Source organism: Malaclemys terrapin, chromosome 7, assembly GCF_027887155.1.
Source record: "Malaclemys terrapin pileata isolate rMalTer1 chromosome 7, rMalTer1.hap1, whole genome shotgun sequence".
Classification (NCBI taxonomy): Eukaryota; Metazoa; Chordata; order Testudines; family Emydidae; genus Malaclemys; species Malaclemys terrapin.
In genome coordinates, this window is record NC_071511.1 from 126485939 (window position 1) to 126508182 (window position 22244).

The 22244-nt window shown below is 62.6% G+C and overlaps 1 protein-coding gene across 2 annotated transcripts in view; it reads right to left on the reverse strand.

Moving 5' to 3' along the window:
* LDB1 (LIM domain binding 1) overlaps positions 1 to 21431 on the reverse strand; it is a 40417-nt gene extending 18986 nt beyond the window's left edge. For both annotated transcript variants that reach the window (XM_054035653.1, XM_054035652.1), the window contains exon 1: positions 21091 to 21431. In XM_054035653.1, coding sequence (XP_053891628.1) covers positions 21091 to 21115 — 25 coding nt within the window. In that variant the 5' untranslated portion in view covers positions 21116 to 21431. The remainder of the gene's footprint in view (positions 1 to 21090) is intronic.
* Between the last annotated feature and the right edge of the window lie 813 nt (positions 21432 to 22244).

The window sequence follows — 22244 nt, forward strand, 5'->3', positions numbered from 1 at the left end:
TGGGGCGCCGGGCCGAGGCAGCCCCTTCCTTTGTTCGCGAGCTTCCCCGGGAACAATGGCTGCTGCCGCGGCTCGCCTGCCAGGCCCTCGGCGGGGGGATGGAGCCGCCTCCGAGCTCCGCACGCACAGACCCACCCCCTCCCCGAGCCCGCCCGAGAGGCCCCGCCGCCGCCCCGCCTCGCCGCGCCGCGCCTCGCCCGGCAGACAAAGGGGGCTGCCCCCCCTCCGAGCAGCGACCCGCCCTGAAAGCCACCCCCCAGCCTGGGCGCGGGGTGCCAAGGGGGGTCATGCCAGCCAGGGCCAGCCCCCACGGGCTAGAAACCATGAGCCAGGTGCCCGGCTTCAAAACATCACCCGGCTTTTCAAAAATCAGAAACGGGGGTGCCAGTCCTGAGCCTTTGTGAGCTGCCCTTTCCCAGCGGCGCTCTGGGGAGGCCTAGGACCTTGTCCTCTCCTTTCTAAAGGCAGAGGGGCTCCCCTCATTCCCGTGCCTCCAGGAGCTAGGGCTTTAAGCCCCACACCAGAGTTGGCAACGCTGGCCGGGTTCGGGCCTGGGAGCCAAGGATCGTGCTCAACTCAAGCAGGGGCCGGAGCCAGCCAGAGCTCAGGTGGGGACACTCCAAGGATGGTCTGTGTGTGGGAGCCCCAGGGATGTGCCAGGTGCTTCCCATCAAGGTGGAAATAAGCTGCCCTGTCATACCGCTGTGCCTGCATCCACAGGGGCCAGGGGGTGGCACCCATGTAACTCTGTTTAAATCAGTACAAAACCGGCTTGTAGCCCAGGCCGAAGGAGAGGGAGGCAGGGAGATGGCCGGGCATGACTAGAATCACAAGGAAAGTGGGTCCTTAGGAGGAGAAGGCAGCCTGGTGTATGGGCCCAGGGATGGCTCTCGCCCGCCTCCCCTTAACCGCTATCAATCTGGAGCAGCCACATTTAAATACAAAATAAATAAATAAAGTGAGGGCTTTCGGAGGCTTTTCTGAGAGGCGGGTGGTTTGGGAATGGAATAGAAAAGGCCTTGAGAAAATGACAATCAATCTGATCACATATTCACCGGCACACGCGGCCTGCAGCTCTGGGACAAAGCTGGTACGGCGGCTGATGGAAGGATGGGGGTGGGAGAGGAGTACCCCTTTAATCTGTGCTACTGCTGTGGATTTTTAACAAGGGAGGGGCCTGCGCTGTGAAATTCAGAGCTGGACTCCCCCAGATGCAGGGGTGTCCAGGCCGGGTCATTATAACAAGAGCCACAAGCCGGGAACAGGCTTTGGCCCCCCACCCTGTGCAGGGTGAGTGGACCATACTACTTCCTTCCCCTCTCCATCCTGCTCCTGTCTCCACTTCTGTCCCGCTCCATACACCAAGAGGGGCAGGAGTGGCTGGGCTGCAGAGATGCAAAGTGCTAGGAATGCGCACTCTCCAAAAGAACCGCCCTGTTCACTTCCTAACCCTATTTCGTGTCAGCCAAGTCAGTTTGGCTGCCTGTGGCAATTTCACCCAGTTAGACGCAGCTGCCATTTTGTGAGGCGGCGCAGATGTGGTATGATCCAGAGGAGACGCACACACTGTGCTCTCTCCTGGAGACTTTGCTTTTGTTCTTTCTTCTTTTCCCCTCAACTAAATGGAAGTCATTCATACTGGGCTGCTCTAGAAAACACACAGACACAGCCAACCCCCCAGCACTAAAAATCATGAGATTGGCTTACAAATCATGATTTTAAAAGTAATGTGTTTTGCGTCTTTTATTCGCCTTTGAGGTTCTGAGCATTAGGGGTCTTTATTACAAGCTCTTCTCTGCAACCAGGAGGGCTAGGAACTTACTTCTAACAAAGAAAGACAACTGAGGTTCTCACATCACAACGTGACTCCTCATTTCTCGGGGTGTCTGCACGAAGCAGGGACACTGGCTGCATGAAGTGGCCAGTGGCTCAGTTGTCCTTGCACCAGTATAACCCTCCCCGCGTTTCTGACAAAGCCACGGTCACACACACCACACCTGCCAACCATGGCTGCACTGGGGTATTCTGGGGCACCTCTCCCACCGCGCCCTGTGCAGGAGCGGGGCCCGGCACTGAATGGAGGGAAGGCGCAGGGGGAGCGACAGAAATGCAGCAACTAAATGTGTCTAGCTGCCTGCACGTATTAAAGAGGAGCCACCGTTCATGGCGGCGGAGCTCAGGCCCACACTCTGCAACCGGCTGATACAACCCAGGCCTGGGAACTGCTGCTCCGGGGCGATAAGAGACTCCGGCCCCCTCGGTGACATGCCTGCAGCCGGGCCGGGCGGGGCAGGGGAGCGTCAGTGTGGTGAAGACAGCTGCACACTGAGCGCAGCTGGCCGGGAAATGGTTGTGGGGTTTCCCCCCCCAGAGAAAATTACAATTTTTTTATTGTTTCATTTTTTTTTTCCTTGGATTTTTTTCAGGTTTTCATCAGAAAACAGCATCTTTTCCAGCTTTCCGCAACCGGAAATCACATTTTTTTCCCTATTTGAAATTTTAAAAAGTTGGTTTTCAGTTTCTAAAACCGCGAATATTTCCAGTTTCTTGACAAACATCCCTTTTTATTTTTTCAATGGGAGTTTTCATGAAAAATCTGCATTTGGTCAAAAATCCAATTTCATTTTGAAAAACAAACATTTGAATGGAAATTTTCCAGCCACCCCAGTGCTGGGCTGGGTTAGGACGCTGGGGATGGGGCTCAGCGAATGGGAGCTCTGTGCATTCGGCTTGTGGTGCTGTGAGCCCCCAGCCCAGGTTATCTTACCTCCCCCGGGGCCATGCTGACCCAGGCACTTTATAGACCAGAAGGCCAGGTCCCTGCCCTACGGAGCTCACAGCCCAGACAGACACGGTGTAGGCAGGAGAACGAACGTACCATCCCTGGGGTTTAGCTAATGGCACACGTATTGTACTGAGTCTCTCCCCCCCCAACTCCCCACACCTGTACCGCTGCTGCTTCGCGGAGGGGGGTGCCGGCGCAGCGGCAGGCTGTTAAGACATCTGTCTGCCTACAGTACTTCTGGCGCGCCCATCACTGAAGCGTTGTCCATGTCGGGCAATGCAGGTGGTAGGAAACAGCAACCCTCCAGTGGAAAGCACATGCACAAACCAACCCCCATCACACCAACAATCCTGCTGTTGCACACACGCCCTGATGTTATCAGCTTCACCCGGCTCCCTGTGTTACGTCACAGCCCCCAGCCGGGTTGACACCAAGGCCCTCTGGACCCGAAACAGGAGTCTACACGGCTGGAGCTAAAGCTCTCAGCTCCACACCTGGGGCCAGGACACCCCCATGCTCTGCCCTCTGACCCCACCATCCTTCTGGAGTGTGGGCAACAGGGCTCCCTCCTCCCCTGAGAGGCTGGGGCGGCAGCATTGGGGTGCCTTGTCCTCCCAGGAACGGTAACAGGGGGGCCACTCCCGTAGGTAGCAAACGGGGTCCCTTCTCTTCCGCAGGGAGACAGCACTGGGGGACCCCGTGTGAGCACGCTGCGGCACCTCACACTTCTCTGTCCCCCCGTGTTCCTCCCCGCCCCGAGGCAGGCAGGAAACAACGCGTGACCCCATGCGTGCGGACGCAGTCGGCCAGGCCCTCTCCGAGTAACACATCTCTGCCGTGGTACCCACAGGAGATGCACGGCTAACCCCACGACGCAGGTTGGGGTGCTTGGTGCGTCCTCACCAGCCTGTCTCTGGAATTAACCCCCCGTGGCCAGCCCAGACCAACTGACTCGGGTTCACAGGGATCGGGCGGTGGGGCTGTATAACTGGGACCCTGCAAGGGGGGAGGGTACCACAGCTCGGGCTCCAGCCTGAGCCCAGACGTCTACACAGCCCTTTAGACCCCACCAGCCGGAGTCAGGCCAGCCGCGGTGGTTTAACTGCAGTGTAGACATGCTCACAAGGCCCACTCCCACTAAGCCACTGAGACTCCTCACATGGGATCAGGGCCCTGGGTCAGCCGCGCCGGAGCTAACCCCTCTCCTAGGGGCCACCCAGGACCACCCCTCTGGCACAGCCACCCTGTGACCATCCCGCTGACCCCCCAGGCCGGGGGAAACCCCATGCAGAGCCAGCCAATAAGGGGAGGCAGCTTGGGGGACTCCATGAAGGAGGCCAGCTATCTTCCCGCAGGACATCAGCCAGGACGGGGGGGGGGACTCATGTGGCCTTGCTTTCACCCTGCTGGTCCCCTCTTCTGGGAAGCTGGCCGGGCTCCCACGCCCAGCCCCCGCATGACCCTGCTCCTAGGCTGTGCCTGATCTTCTGTGCCCTCCCAACACGCCAGGCATGGCCAGCCACCCTCTACCTGGTGCACAGATATAGATCATGCCGAAGCACCGCTCCTTCGGCCCTGCCGTAGCGTACCACGGCCCCGGCAGGCAACTCAAGGCTCTGCCGCTCAGATCAGCTTCCCCTGCGTGCGCACGTGGACGTGCACACGCGTCTAACACCGCACACTGCCGCCAACAGACCAAAAGGGCTGTTAAACGTAAATCAGGTCTGGTGCAGCATCCATGCACCGAGCAGCCCACGGGCCTGGGCACCGAAAGCTACAGAAATGCAGCACGGTCCGGTGAACAAAGATCTAGCCCGCGGCTCAGGAGACCTCCGTGCTGTTCCTGACTTTGCCACTGTCCTGCTGGATGACCCTGGCCAAGTTGCTTCCCTGCTCCATGCCTCAGTTTCCCCTCCGCCCCCACCCTTTGTCTACGTTGCCTATTTAGCTAGCAAGCTTCTTAGGGCAGGGCCTGCCACTCTCTATCTCTGCGTCTGTGCGATGCCCAGCACAAAAGGGGCCCTGATCTTCGCAGCTACACACTCCCACAGCACACACACCCAGTAACAACAATGGGTGGGGGAAGGCAGAGAAGTATTCGAACACGTTCTTTGTTCAGATGGTACCTGAAATGAAACAACACTTGTCTGTTCGTTTCCACGTGTTTACATGCTCTTTGTGCGAAGTGGGGATGTGGACGTGGCTGCTGCTGCATTTTCAAATATTGCAAAATTGGGCAATTTTCCCCCTTATAAGGTCTAGCCGGGCACCGGAGATTCCAGCGCCCGCGTGACGGTCACATGGCGCAGAGAGACATGCGCAAATGTTCGCACACTGAGCGCTTGAAGGCGGGTACCCCAGGACACCCAGAGGGAGTACATCCCTGTGATTCCCCCAAAGGCTCCGCGGCCCTCGGGGGCTGCTCACGCCGTCCTGCCCGGCTCTGACGACAGTGGGTCCACGTGGCTGCAGCAGCCCCAGCTGTTTATGGTTATAGCGGAGTTAATAATTAAATAGGCGCTGGCTGGAGAGGGAAGGCTGGGATGCAGCTGGGGAGGGGCGTGTCTATTCCCTCCCTCCGGGGGCGCTGGGGCCCCTTCTTGCATTTACGGGGTGCAGCCCAGCGGGGCCCTTTCACCTTGAATCCCCCCCATCTCTGGGGCCCTGATCCCACTTCTGTCTGTGGCCCCCCAGATCCCTCCACAGCCTGGCTCTGCCCCGTGCATTCTGGGTGTGCGGGGGAGGGGGGAAGGGTCTCTGAGCCGGCAGTGCAGGGCTCATGGTGGCCCCCAGGCCGTCTTGGGCTGAGAGACAGGCAGCAGCTGGCAGGGGCGTGTCGCACACACCGGCCCAAGGCAGACCCAATGGAACACGTCAGAGGCACCGAGAGCGGCTGGGGGGACTCGAGCCTGTTTCCAATCCCAAGGCCAGCGTGTAACAGCCCTGGGAAGCGAATGCCTCCGCGTAGCTCCACCACTGCCCAGCCCTGCCCCGGAAGGGCCCTGCTCTTGTGGGGTCTCTTTGGTGAGCAGCCAGCCGAGGCCCCAGGCAGCCTCAGTCAGGGGGTTCTTGTGATCTGGTAGGAACCGAGCTGAGACCCACCCAACTCACTGCACATGGGGCCTGGCTCAGCCAGCCAATGACCGGCCGCTCCCTGGCACTGCTGGGCGGGGAATGGAGAGCCAGACACACAGGGCTCCAGAGCGGACTCACTGAGGCCACAGGCCAGGTGGTGGCATTACAAAATCTGACCCTGTAGTCTGGGGTAGTCTGTGTCTTCCAGCCCAGGCAATCCTGGGTGGCACTCGTTCCCTGGGGCTAATCCCCCTCAGAGCCAGACCTGAGGGGGCTACCCCCCCCGCAGCATGGGATCCCCCTAGTCCTATGGAGTCCTGCCAGCCCCCTCACCTCTGTTCTGTTACACCCTGCCAGGCCTTCGTACAGGCAGAGCAAAGCCAGCTCTGACCAGGTCCTGCCCTGCAGCTCCCGATCCCCCAGGAGGAGCTGGAAGTGCCCCTGCATGCAGCACCCTCTCCCCTCGCACACCAGCCGTGTTGCACACACACAACACGGCAGCGGCCACCACCAGGGCAGCCTGTCAGCCATTGCCCTGCAGAGCCCCTGCCCTGAGGACAGCCGGGGGGCCAGGGAGTGAAGAACAAAGTCCCATCCAGCAGACCCCGGGGGGACAGTGAGGGGGAGTATGGACACCCACCTAGGAGCTGGCCCAGCCTCCTGCCCCTCCAATGGGCCATGCCCCATACACACACCTGGCTCAGGGCTCGTCTCACAGGGCGTAACCACCTGTCACAGGTATATGACGCCTCTCAGGCCGAAGCCCTTCACAAACCCTACACACACAGCACTGCTGAAATGCAGCCACCTCTAGGGTGGAGCACTGCAACGAGGCTGCACGAGTGGGGATATTCTGATCAAGGGAAACCCCTGCTCCTCCCAGAAAGCGCCGCCGGGATCTTCCAGCCCCACGTAGAGCAGACACTGCCAAACCCCAGGCACCAGCCTGCACCAGGCACGGTCCTTACGCTGGAAGGTCAGTAGCTGACTGCTGTGTAACACCAGCCGTGTGTGACTCCGTCGCAGCCCCGCGGCCAGCTCCTGCGAGGCTAACAGCTGGCTGCTCACTACTGGCCACAGGGGTTGGAGCACCAGGGTCTCTGGTGTGGGGGGCCGAAGGTGCCCCCTCGGGCTGGGCTGGGAGCTGCACAGGCAGAGCCAAGCCCCGGCCGCTGCCCCCGCAGTCGAATACAGCGATCGAAGGCCTTGCGTCCTTGCCAGCACCGGGCGGGGGAAGCGAGGGAGCCTGGTGGAGAGCTCAGCCCGGGGCTCCAGGGACACCAGCTAGTCCAAAGCCTGATGCTTTGCATTCCCAGCAGTCCCCTGCAGCCATTAAGGCAAGTAAATTAATACGGGAAAATACCCCACCCCAAGCATTACGCTCCATCAATGCCTGCGGCTGCTTTCCCCGCCTCATCTCTAAACACAGGCCTGGGGATTTATCGATCGAGTCCCAGCACATTCACATCAGGAAACTCCTTTGGCAGAACTAGAGAATTCGGCCCCACCCCCAATCACTCCGCCAGCCCTTTCAAGGGCCTGGCCAGGAGAGCCCGTCCTCTCCAGCCAGGCACAGACGCAGTCACGGTGACCCGCACGTTTGCCACCGCCAGGATCAGCGAGCCTAGGAACGAAGCTGCCACGCGCCCTGGGCCAGCGCCAGCTGGGCCAGGCCTCAGCACCGTACTGACCAGCATCCCAGGGCCCCCTCGCTGCACAGCTCCCAGCACGCAGTGCAAGGTGTCTGGTATTCAAACCCTGGCTCCTCTGAGACACCCCGTCCTCACCCGCTGTGTGAGCACAACCTCCTGCCACAGCTGTCCCCCACCGGACCAGTGACCCCATCGACCGTCAGGAAAGGTTCATGAGCGTGGGAGACAGAACTGTCACAGGTGCCAGGGCCTATGGAACTCACTGCCACAAGAGAGAGGAGAGACGGGGCCTCATGACACTCAGAGCTGGGACTGATTCTTCACACACACACCCCCGCAGGGAAACACAACACATGGCACAGGCACACACAACACACAAACCTCACTCACATTCACATAAAAAAAAAATCTCTCTCCATGACTCCCCCAAGCAGAGAACGATTGCTCTGTGGGGAGGGGCTCAGGTACTGCAGGGCCTGGGATCACATAACGCACCTAGACACACAGGTCGCTGCGAGCCACCCCGGCAGGCAAAGCATATTGGGCTCACCAAGCGGTTACAATTCTTGGAGGGGGTCAACAAGCATGTGGCCAAGGGGGATCCAGTGGATATAGTGTATTTAGATTTTCAGAAAGCCTTTGACAAGGTCCCTCAGCAAAGGCTCTTAAGCAAAGTAAGCTGTCATGGGATAAGAGGGAAGGTCCTCTCATGGATCAGTAACTGGTCAAAGTGTTGGAATAAGCAGTTTTCACAGTGGAGCGAGGTAAGTAGCAGGGTCCCCCAAGGATCTGTACTGGGACCAGCGCTGTTCTACATGTTCATAAACAATCTGGGAAAAGGGGTAAACTGGGAGGGGGGCAAAGTTTGCAGATGATACAAAACTACTCCAGATAGTTAAGTCCCAGGCAGACTGCGAAGAGCTACAAAGGGATCTCACAAAACTGGGCAGCAAAATAGCAGATGAAATTCAATGTTGATAAATGCAAAGTAATGCACATTGGAAAACAATCCCAACTCTACATACAACACGATGAGGTCTAAATTAGCTCCAGAAAGAGATCTTGGAGTCACCATGGCTAGTTCTCTGAAAACATCCGCTCAATGTGCAGCAGAAGTCAACAAAGCGAACAGAATGTTGGAACCATTAGGAAAGGGAGAGATAAGACAGAAAATATCATAATGCCACTATATAAAGCTATGGTACATCCACACCGTGAACACTGCATGCAGTTCTGGTCACCCTATCTCAAAAAAAAGATATATTAGAATGGGAAAAAGTACAGAGAAGGGCAACAAAAATGATGAAGGGTATGGAACAGCTTCCACAGGAGAGATTAAAAAGTCTGGGATTGTTTAGAAAAAGAGATGACTAAGGGGTGGGGGGATATGATCGAGATCTATAAAATCATGACGGGTGTGGAGGAAGTGAATAGGGAAGTGTTATTTACTCCTTCTCATAACACAAGAACTAGAGGTCACTCAATGAAATTAATAGGCAGTAGGTTGAAAACAAACACAAGGAAATTCTTCACACAGTGCACAGCCAGCCTGTGGAACTCCTTGACAGAGGATGTTGTGAAGGCCACAAGCGTAACAGGGTTCACAAAAGAACTAGATCAGTTCACAGAGGACAGGCCCAGCAATGGCTATTAGCCAGGATGGGCAGGGACACAACCCCATGATCTGGGTATCCCGAAATCTCTGTTTGCCAGAGGCTGGGAATGGGCGACAGGGGATGGATCACTGGATGATTCCCTGTTCTGTTCATTCCCTCTGGGGCACCTGGCACTGGCCGCTGTCGGAAGACAGGATACTGGGCTAGATGGACCTTTCGTCTGGCCCAGTCTGGCCGCTCTTATGGCTTCACATCGTGCTCTGCAGATCAAACAGACTCGGACTGTGTCAACCCAACGGCGGGACCAAGCTGCAGGGTTGAGGGCTCTCCGCTGAGAATTTCCACCCCCCAACGTTCAGAGGAAGGGTCTGTGAACTCCCTTTGGCTTCCGGCTGCAGGGGGGTGGGGAGGAGGGAATGGAGCCTTTTTATGATTATCTATTTGTATTCTCAAAGCCCCCAGGAGCCCCAGGCCATGCCAGGCGCTGCACAGTCAGACACACAGACAGTATTTCTCACGGAGAATGAATCATTCACCCTGAAAATTCACCACCTCCCGCTGGATCATCAGGCCGAGGCGGCTGTGCTGTGCCTGTGAACCCAACATTTGTGCATAGAAATGAGTCATCGCGGACATCAGATCCCGCTGGGCTCCTGCAATTAGCCCTTTGGATCCGGTGTCTTGGGAGTCTGAATGGGGGGAAAAAAGCACTCCAAGTGGCCAGGGCAAAACTCTGGGACCTGCAGCGAAAATGGCTGGAGGACAGTGAGTGACCGGGAGGTGCCCAAAGCCATCGTTACTAGGACTGTGCTTATTCAACCACCCACAGCAGGGGGGCCCAGCGCCAACGGGCAGCGGGGGGGCCCAGCGCCAACGGGGGGGCCCAGCGCCAGCGGGCAGCGGGGGGGCCCAGCTGGGAGGAGCTGCAAAGGGCAGGGAGCACAGAGAGATGACCCAGGGGGATCCAGCGAGACCTGACAAATAGCGACAGAGAGACTTGGCTGGGAAACAGACAAGTAAATCCCAGGGGTGGGGAAATCACCCCAGCCCCAGCGGCGAAAGCTGGGGACAGGGTAACAGCAGGCAGCGAGGAGTTTGCAATCTGAGACGGCTGCAAAGGAGACCGGAGCCGCACACATGGTGGGTGGGAGGGAGGCTCTGGTGTAACCACAGCGGCAATGTCACATTCACTCCCACGCAGCACATTACAGACGGAGAAAGGGGGGGAGCTCAGCACAGAGCAGCAGAACTAGAGAGACTCCCTCTGTAGCTGGGGGGTCTCCTCGGCTCGCCCTCTGGGGAGAGGGAACCTGCCCCCCCCCGCCTCTCTTTGGCTGTTTGCACCGCGAGCGCTTCCAGGCAAGGACTGGTTCTGATTATATACCCGGCACAGCGGGGCCTGGATCTCGGTCGGGGGGCCTCTAGGTGCCGCACCCATCACAGCGGGGCCCAGATCTCGGTGTGGGGGGGGCTCTAGGTGCCGCACCCGTCACAGCAGGGCCCGGATCTCGGTCGGGGGGGGGGCTCTAGGTGCCGCACCCGGCACAGTGGGGCCTGGGGCTCTAGGTGCCACACCTATCACAGAGGGGCCCGGATCTCGGTCGGGGGTGGCTCTAGATGCTGCACCCGTCACAGCGGGACCCAGATCTCGGGGGGGGGGGGGGGGGGCGCTAGGTGCTGCACCCGTCACAGCGGGACCCAGATCTCGGCGGGGGGGGGGGGGGGGGGGCTAGGTGCTGCACCTGGCACAGCGGGGCCTGGATCTCGGTCGGGGGTGGGAGGGCGCTAGGTGCCGCACCCGTCACAGCGGGGCCCGGATCTCGGTCGGGGGAGGCTCTAGGTGCCGCACCCATCACAGCGGGGCCCGGATCTCGGTCGGGGAGGCGCTAGGTGCCGCACCCGTCACAGTGGGACCCAGATCTCGGTCGGTGGGGGGGGGGGGGGCTCTAGGTGCCGCACCCGTCACAGCAGGGCCCGGATCTCGGTCGGGGGGGCGCTAGGTGCCGCACCCGTCATAGTGGGACCCAGATCTCGGCGGGGGGGGGGGGGGGGCTAGGTGCTGCACCTGGCACAGCGGGGCCTGGATCTCGGTCGGGGGTGGGAGGGCGCTAGGTGCCGCACCCGTCACAGCAGGGCCCGGATCTCGGTCGGGGGGGCGCTAGGTGCCGCACCCGTCACAGCGGGGCCCGGATCTCGGTCGGCTCTAGGTGCCGCACCCGTCACAGTGGGACCCAGATCTCGGTCGGGGAGGCGCTAGGTGCCGCACCCGGCACAGCGGGGCCCGGATCTCGGTCGGGGGGGCGCTAGGTGCCGCACCCGTCACAGCGGGGCCCGGATCTCGGTCGGGGGGGCGCTAGGTGCCGCTCTCACACACAGTGCTGGGAGCTGGGGACTTGGGGGAACTGGCCCGTGGGGAAGGCGCAGCTGCAGGATTGCCTAGCGTGGCTGGGTGGAGGGTGTGCGGAGTCAGGACAGCATCCTGCAGGAGCGGCTGGGCATGCAGGCAGGAGCAAGGGGAAGAACCTGTCAGACACCCCCCCCAGCAGGGAGCTGAATCAGGCTGCAATCAGCTCTCCAGGAATGGGGGAGGGGGAAGCCCTCAGACTCCTGGGGGGATGGGGAGGGGCTGGAACTGCTGGCAGCTGCACCCTGAGGCCAGCTCCATCCCTCAACCTCCAGCCAGATGTTGTCTGCTAAATCTGGGCTCCCCCCACTCCAGCTGCTTTCTGTCTCTGTCCCCTGGGCCACCCAGCAGCTGCAGAAGGGGGGGGGGAGGGGTCTTTGCTATGCGTCCCCACACCCCAGCCTCTGGCTTTGGGTCCTGGCAGTGAGGCCAGGGTGAAACCGACCTGATGCCTGACAGTTTCCCTGCTGGGCACAATGCCTGGCAGAGCCCCCTGAAACTGACCGGAGCCAGGTGACTTTCACTCCCAGTTTGGCAGGGCAGCAGCAGGGCTGGGAGCCCTTGTCTGCAGTCTCCGGCAGGTATCGCTGCACTGTTACGCTGCTTGCCCACGGGGACAGCTGCTCCCAAAACACCAGGGCTAGAAACGTTGGGGTTTTTTAAAACGTTAAAAGTCAGATTCTGCAGAAATCAATGGCTCAGCCCCCCGTGGCGAGTGGGTCTTTTGACTCCCCGTAGCAGGTCTTTGCCATTCTCTGGATTTCTGACTCACGCCAGGCACTCAGCTTCCCATGGCCTGGGCGAGTCAGCCAGAACCTCTGGGTTTGACAGCTCCCGACCTGGATTTTCTCGGTTTCTGACCAGTCTCCCAGCCTCAGGCTCATCTCACCAGCCAGTCCGCTCTGGCTATCGCCGCACAGAAAGGTGGTGGGAGGGTGGTCTGGCTGGGCCAGTGTCCCGGGACTGTGCGCGTTTCCCCCTCATTTATGTTGGTTTCTCTGGGAGTTTTTTGGTCACATCAGCCCAGGAGCCACACACAGATGGGAACAGACCCTGGCCTCCTGCAAACCCAGCACAACTTCCACCTCAGGCCATCAGCACCCATCTGCTAATCCTCACGCCCCCAGCGTGAGCAGCACCACCGCCAGGCTACACAAGGGGAAACTGAGGCACCTCCCTCACCCAGAGTCACACTGCCCGTCAGGGCCAGAGCCAGGAACCCGATTGCCAGTTCTATGCTCTACCCCACTCCCCTCCCAGAGCTGGGACAGAACCCAGGAGTCCTGGCTCTCAGCCCCCTCTCCCCCCATTTCTACCCCACTCCCCTCCCAGAGACAGAACCCAGGAGTCCTGGCTCCCAGACACCCCGGCTCGAACCACTGGAGAATGTTAACTCCATAAACTATCAACATTTATTTTAAAATTGGCTTTTCCGCCCCCCACGAGGGCAAGGCGGGGTTCAGTGTTTCCCCAGGCCATTCCCTGCGCGCATTCTCCCCTGCTCAGTGCCGGGCGGCTGAGTGCTCAAGGGCGGCTCTCCGAATATAGCAGCAGCAAACGGCCCCATCAATAATGTATCGCTTCTGTTTCCTTTTGCTGCTTCTTTCCTGTTACTGATACGTGTGTCCTTCCTGTGGAACAGCCGCCCCGGTTCTGCCAGCTGGGCCGAAGGCGACCTGCTGCCACAGCCGGGAGCTCCTCGCCAGCGCCCACCAAACCGATGGGCACCCCAACCGCCAACTCCGCCCTGCCCGGCGGAGGCTGCAGGGCGGGAAATATCCCCCAGCCCAGTGGTTCTCAACCTCTTTTCATTTTCATTTCGAATGCAGGTGCGGCCCCCTCTGGAAATCTAAAGTCTGTATCTATAGTTCAGTTCTGTTGCGTCAGTTTTCAGTCTAAGTCTTTCGCGGACCCCTTAGCCACAGTCCGCAGACCCACGGGGGCTCAGAACCCCTGCCCTGGTCCCACACGCCGGGGCCAAGCGACACCCAGGGGCTCGCTGGAGTTTCAAGGGGGGGGGACGACAATTAAAGCCACTGCCAAGCTCAACGTGTCCCAGCAAACGCACCGATGGAGCCAGCAAATGGAACCAGGATACGGAGGGAGCCAGGCACAACTCGGAGATCAGGTGTGGGCAAAACCAGCATGGCAAGGCACGTCTGTACTGAGAGAGGGGAAACCAACAGGCTGCTCGGGGACCCTGTGATCTCAAAATCACCCTCAGTCCTGATCCACCGCCCCGTGGTAGCCTAGCCCCGCCCCATCTCTGCTGGTGCCCCTCAGTCCCAACCCACAGCCCCCTGCTAGCCCAGCCCTGGGCTCCCCCCATCTCAGTCCCGACCCGCAGCCCCTGCTAGCCCAGCCCTGGGCTCCCCCACCCCATCTTTGCTGGTGCCCCTCACTCCTGACCTGCAGCCCCGTTACCCCAGCCCTGGGCTCCTGAACACACCCGCGCTGCCAGTGAACCACGGGCAGTCCTGATGCAACCATCCCTGCACCCCCACTCCCCAGGGGGAAGCTTGACACTGTCCCTCTGCCCTCAGGGCATTCTGCCCCCCACCCCACCCCACGTGAGGCTGAGGACAAGGGCCCCCTGCCCTGGCCCCCTCCCACAATGTTAACAGGCTGCCCCAAAGACCCCACAGGCCCTGGCTTGGATGGCTCCTAAGAGCTACTAACTCACGTCTGTCCCCGGCTCCCTCTGCGAGCTGCAATGGTTCTGAGGCCCCAAGTTTTCCTGCAGCAGTCCCCAGTGGGGCACAGTCCCCACTAGCCCTGCCCCAGCGTGTCCTGCGGCCTGGGCCACACTCCACCCCTCTCCCACGCCCGGGGGACCCGTGGGAAGGCTGGGTCTGGGACCCCAGGGGGAAAGGGGGGTGATGTGCACTGGGGGGAGGAGCCATTCACTGCCAGCATTCGGGGCAGGTAGGGGGAAGTGAGGCCTGCAGCCTCTCCTCCTTCACAGGGCCTGGAGGAGGGACCGGGCTGCTGCACCGGCAGGCGATTCTCCGGGGCTTGGAGCAACGTGTGCCAGGCAGGCCCCATGGCGGTGAAAGCCGTGCTGGAAATCCAGTGAAACGCGACCTCCCTCCGAGCCGTGTGCTGCGCTGGGAGCTTCCCCCCAGCAGTGCCCTGGCACGACTAGCCGGCCTGCACCGGGAGCCACTCAGAGACAACCAGATCCTCCGCTGCAGTGCGCTCTGGGCCCCTTCCAAGGGGCGCCGCCAGCTCCCCACCCTGCAGAGCCTGAGCCCAGGGCCTCCCCGCGTGATTCATACCTGCCCGGGGGGCAGTTTCACTAGGGATTCCTCATGCCAGCGTCCACAGCACAAGGGGAAGGTGAGGTGCAAACAGGACACTGAGACGAGAACCATCCTGGCCCACACCTAAGCACTGAAGGGGGCCTGCAAAGCCGAAAGCACAAGTCCCTACAGCTGGAGCGAAAAAGCCAGGCCCGGTGTCTGGCTGCACCAGACTCATTGTCTGTGGATCAGACCCCCCAGGGGGACACGTAACATGCTGACCTGGGGGCTCCAAGCCACATGTCCCACACGCCTCTCCCCACACTGCCCTCACCAATCACGCCAAGCTTCACAGCCGCAGGCCAGGGAGAGCGCCGAGCCTCCAACAACACAGGCCCCTGCACTCAGGGAGAATCCCCACGCGCTGCATGCAGTGAAGTGCCTATGACACACTTCTGCTTCCGCCCACCGGCCAGCCCAGGACAATACGCTGGGTTCCCAGTTCTAAGAATCCTCCATCAAGGCTGTCGCTCGTCCCCACCCCCTCCAGGGCCCGGCAAACCCCAGCAGGGTCCATGCACAGGGGACGACTGCAGGAGCTTGATCCCGCTTTGCTTTGGCCCCCCACCATTGGCTCCCACTCTGCCCTGAGCCCCCAGCCAGGGCGCCCTGGCCTTTCCCATTCGTTTCCCTGGCAGACGCAATGGGGGGCGTGAAATAAAGCAGAACAGTCCACCTAAGCGCTTGGGACAGGGACCGTCTCTCTGTCCCCTGTTTGTACGGCGTCTGGCGCAGCGGGAGCCTGGCTCTTGGGAGCTGCCGCCATCAGATAACAAATCACCATCTGTAAAACAAGCCGCGGGTCCCCCACTTCGCAGCTTCTGCCACCAAGCTCCTGGCATCCCTCCAGCCTCCAAGCTCCCTGCGCACCATGCTCGCATCCCCCTCGGGGTCAGGGAATGCCTGTAACCCCCCACCCCATGCCAGGGGCTCTGTGCGCCCCCACGGCCCCCTCCCCCCACACCAGGAGCTCCTCCCCCCCATGTCCTTCTGCACTCTGGCTATCTGCTGTTCTTGCACCCAGCCCTGGGGGCTGCGGGACTCACCCCTCCCATGCCAGCCCTGGAAAGGCAGCCCTAGGGGAGGGGCAGGCTGTTATCTGTGGTCACTGGCGGAGCCCCGGAGGGTGCGGCTGGCGTCTGGGACACTTGGGAGATCAAACCCTCCCCAACGGTCCCTCTTGTTTTGATCTAGGCCCAGCAGCTGAGTGTGGGGGAGGAGGCAAGGGGGGGGGTGGAAAACTTCTCGTTCTGAAAGAGAAAGACCCAGAGACAGCAGGGAGCTGGGTTCGGGGACCAGGAGTGCAGGGGCCCAGCCCTGCCTTCTTCCCCCAGACAAGTCCCCACAGACCCTGTCCCATGGGACGTGCCGGAGACCCTGCAGCCAACAGGATACGGGTCTGAGACCCCTGGAGAGGGGGTTGTGTGTGTGTGCGCGCAGTCATGTGCGCGGAGGGGAGGGGGGGCGTATGTACTGTCGCATGTGCTGGGAACCCTCCCCCACAGCCAGCCCTGCCCCGCTCCCCACAGCCAGCCCTGCTGGGAAATCTCCCCCTAGCCAGCCCCACATCCCCAGACACCCCGTCTGCTCCCCCAAACCATGCCAGCGCCCCCCAGACACCCCCACGCTCTCCGTTTTGCTGGGCAAGAGGAGGAGGCCGGACAAGAGGCACTGAGGGGCTGATCTAGGGCAGTGTCCTGGGGCTGCCGGGGGCGCCCAGCGCACCGGAGGAAGGAGGGCTAGTAGTTAGAGCAGAAGCCTGCAGGTCAGGACACCGGGGTTCTCTCCCTGGCTCTGCTAGTAGGTCCCTGCGTCAGCAAGTCACTTCCCCTCTGCAGAGCGGCTGAGCGAGGTCCTGGCCCGCAGGCAGGGCAGGGCGAGCAACTCTGTTCACTGCCCCCCTCCCCGGGGCCTGTGACTCAGCTACCATGGGACTAACCCAGAGCACTATGGAAACTGCTGCCCCCAGGGGTCTGAGCTCAGCCCGGCTCCTCCAGCAGCTGCCAGACTCCCCCACCCCCCAAGGTCTGCGATTCAGCACAGGGCCGAGCCCCTAGTGGGGCCTGTTCCCATCTCCTGCTGTCTCTCCCTTGCTGGGGCGCAGGGGGCACGCATACACTCACCCCCTCAACCTCACCCCACAGCGGGCTCAGCACAAAGGGGAACCGGGGCAAGCACCCGACGCCCACCGCTGTCCGCACGGGTATCCACGGTGCCAGTGGGCACAGAGCTCTGACCCTCCCCCGCCACTTGAGCCACAGGAGAATCCCCACCCCCCCTTTAGCAATAGAGGGCCTATGATCCCCGTGCAACGCAGCAGAGCTGCTCCAATCCCACCGGGCCGAGGGCAGTGCTCGGGCCCTGGCACTGCCCCACTCGTTACACTGCACCGGCCCCCAGGCTCCGTTCTCTCACCCGGGCGCAGAGCGGGGGGGTGGGGTGGGAATTGCTGATGCAAGATCGGGGGGTGCAGGAAGGGGATGAGCGGGACCACTCCCTCCAGGGGACAGGATATCTGCCCTCCCACCGTTGCTTTTTCGCCCCTAACAGAGCAGAGGGAGAGGGGTGGGCATGGACCCCATTCCCTCCATGGGGTGAGAGGTTCCTTGGGGAGGGGGAGGAGCAGCAGACCCCCCCCCCCCCCCCCCAATGGCCAATCCCAAGCAGGAAACTCCTCCAAGTTAACGCAGCCCCAGCGCGCAGCCTGGGCCCAGCGGCTCATTAAATGTTTCTGGCTGGCAGGCGGCCAGAGGCAGAGGTTGCTTGTTCTATATTCCCATAAACAGCCCAGGCAGGGCGGGGGGCCGGGGAGGCGGCTGGCGGGGAAATCTCTCGCTGCATTTCGAGCCCTGCGTGAGGAGGGAGGCAGGGATGGATAACGCACACGCACACACACATGCATGTGTATCCACTCCCGGCTGTTTCCCCTGGGCAATAACACACACACACCCCGGTCGGGGGGGGAGACGTGTGGGGAGGACAGCACTGGCTGGTGCTCTGGGAGCCCTAGGAAACGATTACCAAGGCCCTCGCAAGGGGTGGGGGGATGGGCCGGACTCGGTGACCCCACAGGGCTCTGCACCGCATCAGGGTGTGCCCCCCAACTCCCGCCTGTCACCCCTGCTGTGCCCTGCAGCGGGCATTGCCCCCCGACACAACCTCCTGGCACAGCTGGGTGGGGGGCCGGTGCCACACCCCAGGCTGCAGCGGGACCGCCTGAGGTCCAAGGGGGCCCCCCAGCAGCACGGGCAGAAGGGGTGCAGGCCCTGTGCGCCGTGTGGGGCAGTGCCCGGCCTGGGGGGCTGCAGGGCACCTGCTGGGGCTGGCCCTTTAAAGGCTGGCCGGGCTGGCAGGGAGGCTCACGTGACTTTCTGCTCGAGGAAGCAGCACTCTGGCAGCTTCCACGGGAGCTGGGGGAGGCGGGTGGGGGAAGGGGCCGCCTGAACCAGTGCGGGGGAGGGGCAGCTGGGCAGGCACCACGGGGGCCCCCTGCCCCAAACAGAGGGGGAGCTGGATGGGGGGCTGGGCCCAGGGGCTGCACAGCCTGCACTGTGCCCTGCTGGGGGGCTGGCCCCACGGCGGGGGGCAGGCAGGCCCCTGTGCTCAGGCTCTCAACCCCCCCCCCCCCAGCATACCTCCTCACCCCACGCACAGCACAGCCCTACGCTGGGGCGGCTGGAGCCACATCGCGCCCGAGCAACCGCACGGCCACACGTAACACTCTCCTTGTACCCGCCCCACGAGGCAGCCGCTGGACAGGCAGAGAAACTGAGGCACAGAGCTGAGTGACTCACCCAAGGTCACACAAGGAGTCTGTGGCAGAGCAGGGACTTGAATCCAGGTCACCTGGTCCCAGGCTAGTGCCTGGGCTCCTGAGCCACCCCCCCAAGTCTGCACAGGACCCACAGATGATAGCATCAGCCCCAGCCAAACCCTTCCCGGTCAGGGGAAGGGCAGCACTGGGGTGGGGGGGGAGGGGGCTCAGCCCATACCCAGCCCCAGGGCCGTGCCCTGCCAACGGCTGCTCACAGACAGGGTCCAGGCGCATCAAAGACAAGAGCTTTCAGGCCAGGCTCAGGGAGCGTCAGCTAACGCCCCACGTGAGGAAGGGCCTCACCCCGCACCCCACACCCCCTACTGCCCGTCGGCCCTGCCAGCCAGACCCCCCCCACTGCCCTGCCAGCCAGACCCCACCCACCCCCACTGCCCGCCAGACCCCCCCCCACTGCCCGCCAGACCCCCCAAACCCCCTACTGCCAGTCAGCCCTGCCACCCCGCACCCCTACTGCCCGTCGGCCCTGCCAGCCAGACCCCCCCCCAACTGCCCTGCCACCCAGACCCCACACCCCCAACACTGCCCGCCAGACCCCCCACACCCTCCACTGCCCGTCGGCCCTGCCAGCCAGACCCCGCATCCCCTACTGCCCGCCAGACCCCCCCACACCCTCCACTGCCCGTCGGCCCTGACACCCAGACCCCACCTCCCCCCCACTGCCCGGCAGACCACCCGCACCCCTACTGCCTGTCGGCCCTGCCAGCCTGACCCCGCACCCCCTACTGCCCTGCCACCTAGACCCCACACCCCCCACTGCCCGCCAGACCCGCCACACCCCCCACTGCCCGCCAGACCCGCCACACCCCCCACTGCCCGCCAGACCCGCCACACCCCCCACTGCCCGTCGGCCCTGCCAGCCAGACCCTGCACCGCCCACTGGCTGCTGGCTCTGCCAGCCCGATCCGGCACCCCCCACTGCCCACCAGCCCTGCCACCCAGACCCCCCCACCACTGCCCACCGGCCCTGCCAGCCCGATCCGGCACCCGCCACTGCCAGCCAGATCCCGCACACCCCTCGCCGGCTCTGCCAGCCAGACCCCACAACAGCCCTGAACCATCAGTACACTCTCCCCGCAGTTTGCAGTGCCCTGCAGGTCCCCAAATGGCTTTGGGCAGATGGGGCAGAGGAAGGGAGTGAGGAAATGGGAGGGAATGAGCAACATCTCACCCCTTCCCCGCTGCCCCCACACTCCTGAACCAGCACTGCCCACGTCCCCAGCGACTCCACATCCGTCCCAACCCTCCGCCTTTACCCCAGCCAGCTCGCAGCACCCATGCACAGGGCCGGAGGAGCATTGAGGCCTGCTTCTTCTCCCAGCATGGGGCACCTGCTGCACTGTTCCAGGAGTCCCACTATCTCCCCAGGCGCCCCCACTGCTTGGCAAGGCTGAAAGGCCCCTCGGAGCCCAGAGAGGCTCCCCACGGGCCATTTCGGGGCAGCCTCCCTGCAGGGCAAGGGCCCGAGGCTGGGAAAGGGGGCCAAGAGCCTGGCTGGGACAAAGCTGAGGCCTTACCAACTCATCACACTTCTCCCCACCCACTCCCCCCAGGTGCCACCTGCACCCAGCTTGTGCCCCTCAACAGCCAGGTGGTTACAACCATTTCCTCTCTGAGTTAGAGCTGGCGGGTGCCCACGGTTCCACCTCCAGTGGCAGTCTGGCACATCCTCCACGGTGCCCCGAGCCCCCCAAGCCGGGCCAAGGGGCACCACTGCACCCCCGGCACGATGCCCCGAGCCCCCCCAGCCGGGCCAAGTGGCACCACTGCACCCCCGTCACGGTGCCCCGAGCCCCCCAAGCTGGGCAAAGGGGCACCACTGCACCCCCGGCACTCCTGTCACGATGCCCCGAGTCCCCCCAGCCGGGCCAAGGGGCACCACAGCTTCCCCGTCACGGTGCCCCGAGCCCCCCCAGCCGGGCCAAGGGGCACCACTGCACCCCTGGCACCCCCGTCACAGTGCCCCGAGCCCTCCCAGCCGGACCAAGGGTCACCACTGCACCCCCGACACCCCCGGCACGGTGCCCCGAGCCCTCCCAGCCGGGCCAAGGGGCACCACTGCACCCCCGACACGGTGCCCCGAGCCCCGCAGCCGGGCCAAGGGACACCACCGCCCACTAAGACGCAGGCAGACTCTGTGGGTCCGTCTCCCCTGTGCTGGGAACGCCGCCCCTTGTGCTCCACCAGCCCGACACGGACCCCCCCACCCCGCATGCCAGCTCCCCTGGGGCCCGCCGCTTGCCGCCCCCCCGCAAAAGGCGCTGCAACCCCCAGGCTCGTACCCCCCGGCCCCCACGGAGAGTTTCCTGCGCGCACCCCAGCCCCGTGTCTCGCGTGGGTGCCCAGCGCCGGGCTCTGCCCCTGCGCACCCCTCCCCCTCCCCCTCCCCCCCACGCGCGAAGGGGACAGGCCGGAGCCACTCACCAGGGCAGGCGCACCCCACTGACATCTTCACATGCCCGGCCGGGCCCCGGCGAGCTTGGAGGTGCCCCCGCGGCGGGCTCCGGGCATGGGCTGCCCTCGGCGAGCGGGACACGAGCCGGCCCCCCCGAGCGGGGCCCCCCGGCGCAGGGGCTCCCCGCGGCGCTGCTCCCACGCGCTGGCCGCCCCGGGGGGAGTCACGGGCGCGTGACGCAGCGCGGAAAAAACCGGGCCGGAGCCGAAATCTCTGACATGGTGATTGTGCTGCTGCGCGCGCGCGTGCGCGGGTGTGTGTGTGAGAGTGTGCGTGTGCGCGGCGGGGGCAGGGCCAGCGTGCGTGCGTGTGCGGCTGCGTCTGGGGTGCGCACGGACTCGGGGGGGGGGGTGCGCGGGTGTACGTGCGTGTGCGGCCGGGCATGCGTGTGGAGGTGCGTGGGGGCGCGCTGTGTGCATGCGTGGCCCGCGTGTGCACATACGTGTGTGTGTGTGTGTGCGCGCGCGCGCGCGCGTGTGCACAAACGTGTGGGGGAGGCAGGGCCAGTGTGCGTCCGCGTCTGGGTGTGCGCATGGAGCCGTGTGTGTGCATATACCTGCGTGTGTGACTGTGTATGTGTGTGTACATCTTTGTGTGCGTATGTGGGTGTGTACATATACGGGCATGTGTGGCCACCTATGCATGTGTGTGTACACTATGTGCACGTGTGTGCAGGTAGGTGTGTGTGCCCATGTCTGAGGGGTGGGCAATGGCAGGGCCAGAGTTCATGTGTGTGCGACTGCATCTGGGTGTGTGCATAGGCCCATGTGTGTGCGTGTATGTACATGTGTGGCCATGTATGCACATGCATGTGTATGCAGGTATGTGTGCGTGTGTACACCCATGTGTGACCATGTATGCATGTGTGTGTGTGCGCGCACTATGTTCATGTGTGTGCACGTGCATGCATGTGTGACCATGTATGTGTGCGTGCGTGTGTATGTGCACATACACGTGTGTGAGCACATGTGTGTGCGCACCCCATCCTTGCTGTCCCTAGCACAGCACAGGAGTGAGGACACCGCGCATTGCCCGGGTGCAGCAGCCCCTTCCCGTGGGGGTCGGACTGGCTGACCCCTCTGGCCTGGGCCTGGAGCTAACAGAGCAGCACACAGGGGCTGGA